The following is a 5055-nucleotide window of genomic DNA, read 5'->3' on the forward strand; positions in this document are numbered from 1 at the left end:
AGTCTCCGAGCTGCAGCCCCGCAGGTCAGACCCAGCCGCGTACCAGGGCCCATGCATTTAGCGGTTCTTCCCCGGCCGGAGCCCTGGTTCCCCAAAGTTACAAACAGATGTTTCGTGCGGAGGTTGTTGGGATCTAAAGTATTCTTTGTGCAAAGGCAACCGAAAGGTCAGGCCGAGGATTGGTGGGCTCGGCTCTGCGTCGGCCCTAAGTTCATGTAGGTTTCGCCTTTACTTCTTCCTTTTCCCTAAAAGAGTTGGGTTTTCCCGGTGAAGATGTAGCGACCGAACTGTGCACCCGCGGCGCCGCGGGCCCGCACTCTTGGACTGGCCAGATGGTCACCCTCCGGCCAAGTCCGACCTGAGTCGGAGTCCAAATCTGGAACGGATACCCAGCCACGTCTGAACCGCAGGCGTTGGCCCCAGCCGTGGAACCAGGTTAGCCTTCTGCTTCCTGAGCTCGTGCAGATGGCGGTAAAATTTCTGCTACAGCGGTGTTTCTAAATACCCCCCGGGCATTTAGTGTGCGGGAATTCTCTTCCAGCGAAGCAGTCTGTGAACTTAAAAAAAAAAAAAACTTTCCTGAGTTCTTAACAACCCCCCACTACCCTGGCCCCATTTCCCATTGTTCTTTGCTTTTTAGGTTGCCTGTTAATTTTTTAAAAAGTTTATTTATGCAAAGGGAAAATATCGTTTAATTTGTTCTATTATTTTAATTCTTGGCTTTTGGAAATGGTTCAGACCACAAAAATGTCACCTGTTGTAATAAGCAGAGGAGGGTTGTGTGTGCGATTTAATTACCAGCAGAGTCGTAGTTTGGTGGGCGTTCAGAGCTCGGGCTCCGGGAAAGAGGCTTTTGCAGCTTTCTTTGTGGCAGTCATTTGCAAGTGGGTTTGGCTCCGGGCTGCAGCAGGAGCAGCAGCAGCGGCGCTTCCTTCTACGCCGATCCCGGGCGCGGGTCAGGAAGCCCAGACCCTGAACAGGGATGGTCTGAGGCTGGGGTGGGAGATTGCCCGCTCTCTGAGACTTTCTCTCTGGCTTTCGGTTTTTCAATGCGAAAGTGGCTAGTTCGCGCGGGAGAGCGAGGAGCGCTGCGCATCAGCCCAGTTTCAGACATCTTCACATTCCAAACGTCACCTTCTTCGTTTCATTTGTCTTGGTTCTGGCATGTTTAACAACGCAGTTAGTAATCTCACTAATTATTCAGTTAGCTGGCGTTTTGTAATCACTTTAAACCAGGGTCGGATGTGTGATTTAACAAACTCCAACACATACACTCCTGAACCAAAACCATCACGTCAAGGATTTGAGATTTTTAAAACTCAATATTTGTTGGTCCCTCCGTCCAACCTCACTGCCTGCCAGACAATTTATTTAGCTTCGTGAATTGATCCTCCTCCTTGTTTAGTTAATTCAACAAAGACTTTTTGCAATCTGTTTGGAGTTTGTCTGATGCCCTGGAAAAGTAGCTGATGATTTATTTGGTTGCCTTTCGATTTCTGTCTTCAGCCCTTCTTTCTCCTCCTTTCAGCAGGGATGTCAGCTGTTATTACTTCCTATTGATCCCTTTGCAAAGTGAGAAGTGAACTAAAATTAATGTCAATTCCACTGCTCGGATCAATAGCTGGAGTTATTTTAATCTGGATTTGCACGAAGTGCTAAATTAAAAAAAATCAGCATAGAGGCAGAAAAGTAACAGTTACTTACTTTCCCTTTGCCTGGCTCTTTACAGTCCCCCAAATGCTCCATCAAGCTGATTATCTTACAATCCATATTTTTTTAATTAAGAGGGTCAGTTAGTTTTCTTATTTGGGGTTCTGTGTTTAAACCCATGACATTTTGACATTGGGAGTGTATTAACTATAGATTTTCATAATGACTGTGGTCTGCTGAAGCCTCATCTATACAAGTTGTTAATGTGAAGAGGGGGGAAGAAAGAAAAAGGAAAAGAAAACCGGCACCCCCCTTCCCCCACAGAGACCAACGCCCACACAGTGGAGTAAAAGAGATGTGGCCTGGGAAAATATTGTTGATTTATTTTCAGTATAATGAAGTTTCAAATGAATAACCAGGTTTGAGTGATTCACCGTGTTCTGTTGGAGTGTCCGGTGCTGTCGCCAGATTACTAATTTATGAAACTCATTTAACATAATGAGGTGATCCAGGAAGTAAAAATAGAAGGGCGAATCCTCTGGGTGATGGTTATTTTGGGGGAAAAAAATCCCTCCCCTCACCCCCAGTGTATTATGTTTGCCCTTTTCTCCAGCTTGCCTCACGTAGTATTGCCTGTGTGACAGACAAGTAGTTCGTTATTTCTTTTGTGAGGAGCTGCTTAGAACCCTTGGAACAGCCCTGGACCCACTTTCAGAGCATCCATGTTGTATGACCATTAATCTGACTTGAGAACAGCCAAGAAGAGTATTCCCAGACTTGTCAGGCTAACTGGCTGTCCTTGGCAGATCATTCCCTGCACTGCTATAACTTGACAGGAAAGTTATTTAAAATTTGGAAGAGAGAAAAATCCGTTAATGTGAGATACATAATCTGGTAATTTAGCAATGATGTCTATAAGGAAAGATGCCAAATGAGGAAGCAGTCTGATGGTGTGCACTCATCTTCCCAATTAATAACAGTCATTGACACGTCTGCTACAGGATGAGAGAAGGAAATACTCTCTATGCACTGCATTAAGCCGGGAGGATTCATCTAGTGCTTAGCTGAGGTCTCTCTGTTTGAGGAAATAGCAAAGATACTCCTTTATCTAGATGGTTTTTTGTTTTTTTTTTTTAAGGAAGGGGACAAATTTTATTTGAGACATGATTGTTAGTTTAGAGGTTATAATTTGTAACAGATGGTGCTTTTTGGTTACACTTTGAGTTTCATTAAGTTTTTATTTAGCATATATTTCTGAAGCTAATAAGTCCTAGTGTTCATCTTATGTTATCCTGACTCATCTACAGCCCTCTCCCACCCTTACTCAAAATAAATTTTGCAACAGGATCAGTGTCTATGAAAATGTACAACCTAAATTTAAAAGGGAAATTGAAGGAGGTCTTTCTGAACTCCAATTTGTTCCAGGGCCTTCAGCGGACATCAACTCTGACTGGGCCAATAAGCAGAGGAAAATAAGTCAGAAATTTTGTTAACATTTTGCTCTAAATGTTAATGGCAAATTCAAGGCAGTTTACAAATCTACTTAAGAGTGAGTGCATTAGTAACTAAAATTACCAATCCGTTCTTGGCTGCCCCTGGAAGACAGACGTTTCCTCGGAACATATGCCAAAGGCACCCATTATGTTTTTAAATATTGTCAGAGATGGCAGGCACTTTATTGATGAAGGTTTTGTTCCTTCTCAGAAAAGAGAAAGCCTATGTGATTAAAGAGGGGTGTGGATCAAAAATAATGCTGCTGTTGTTTCTTCACATAGTACTTCTTTCTGGAAAGAGACTTAGATGATACATGAAGATGTGTGTTTATGTATGTGCCAATGTGTGTGATTTATCCACATGTACAATTTGTACCAACTAACACGTGGAGATATTCATGATCTAAATGTGCTTGATTTAGGGATTTTTCAGTCTCTGAGCATTGTTAGGGAAGATAAGGAGAGGATGCAAATGTAGGGGGGTCTTATGTGTAGAACCTGGCCTCTGTTTGAACATCAGGCCTGTCATGAGTGGTGTATGCAGGTACAGGCCCTTTAAAATAGAGACCCCACCTCATCTACTGGGTGACTTGGCCTTCCAAAGCTCATTTGCTCAGGGAATATTGTATTTGGAGGTTTTATGATTTTTTTTTCCTTTGCTGGGCTCAGGCGCATTTCACCCGGAACGTGTAGGGACCAAAGTCAGCTACGCGTACATCACAGTAAGTTGTCTATTGATTTTCCTGAATGAAAATGGTCTGATGCTGCTGCCCACTGGCTCCTAAAGCCTGTGGTGTCTCATGCCCGAGCATCTGTAAGCCAGAAGGGTGGTGTTTCGATCACTTGGGGTTTCCCTTGTCTTTCCTCCCCCTGACCTTCCTCCCCCCTCTTTTTTTCTCTTTGTTGTTTCCACAGGTCTTAAAAGGGGATCATGCCCCAGTAATACTCCCTGCCCTGCTCCCAGGTGCCACTCCCTCCCAGGGAAGACTGCTTCTTGTGTGACGCGGGCTATAGAAAGAGACTCCGATGGACTTACACCGGGCAGCCTTCAAGATGGAGAACTCATCCTACCTCCCCAACCCGCTGGCATCTCCAGCCCTGATGGTCCTGGCGTCCACGGCCGAGGCTAGCCGTGACGCATCCATCCCTTGTCAGCAGCCACGACCCTTCGGTGTACCTGTCTCAGTAGACAAGGACGTGCATATTCCGTTCACCAATGGTTCCTACACCTTTGCCTCTATGTACCATCGGCAAGGTGGGGTGCCAGGCACTTTTGCCAATCGTGATTTTCCCCCTTCATTGCTACACCTCCACCCGCAGTTTGCTCCCCCAAACCTAGATTGCACCCCAATCAGTATGCTGAATCACAGCGGAGTGGGGGCTTTCCGTCCCTTTGCTTCCACTGAGGACCGGGAGAGTTATCAGTCAGCCTTCACGCCCGCCAAGCGACTTAAAAACTGCCATGACACAGAGTCTCCCCACTTGCGCTTCTCAGATGCAGATGGCAAGGAATATGACTTTGGGACACAGCTGCCATCTAGCTCCCCCGGTTCACTTAAGGTTGACGACACTGGGAAGAAGATTTTTGCTGTCTCTGGCCTCATTTCGGATCGGGAAGCCTCATCTAGCCCAGAAGATCGGAATGACAGATGTAAGTACCTTGGTGCAGCCCTCCCCTAACCCCATTAGGCCCTGCCTTACAGTAGTATTCAACAGGTCAGTGGCATTTTTCATGCTCCTCGTAATGGGAAGGGCTGACTCTCCCATTCAGGATCTGTGGAGTGCTGACATTTACTTGTGTCTTGTCAATGAGCATTGATAGTTCTTGTAGGAAACGTTTTTCTGAAGGTAGCTGGAGGCACGCTGGCCTGCACTGCCCTTCCTTCCGGGGCACGAGTGGCTTATTCTCTGG

At 45.8% G+C, this 5055-nt stretch overlaps 1 protein-coding gene across 1 annotated transcript in view; it reads left to right on the plus strand.

Moving 5' to 3' along the window:
* Positions 1-4169: 4169 nt before the first annotated feature.
* Positions 4170-5055, plus strand: part of RNF220 (ring finger protein 220) — a 276872-nt gene continuing 275986 nt past the window's right edge. The window contains exon 1 of the mRNA XM_010847891.1: positions 4170-4794. Coding sequence (XP_010846193.1) covers positions 4170-4794 — 625 coding nt within the window. The remainder of the gene's footprint in view (positions 4795-5055) is intronic.

Source organism: Bison bison, unplaced genomic scaffold, assembly GCF_000754665.1.
Source record: "Bison bison bison isolate TAMUID 2011002044 unplaced genomic scaffold, Bison_UMD1.0 scf7180017864256, whole genome shotgun sequence".
NCBI classification, from domain to species: domain Eukaryota; kingdom Metazoa; phylum Chordata; class Mammalia; order Artiodactyla; family Bovidae; genus Bison; species Bison bison.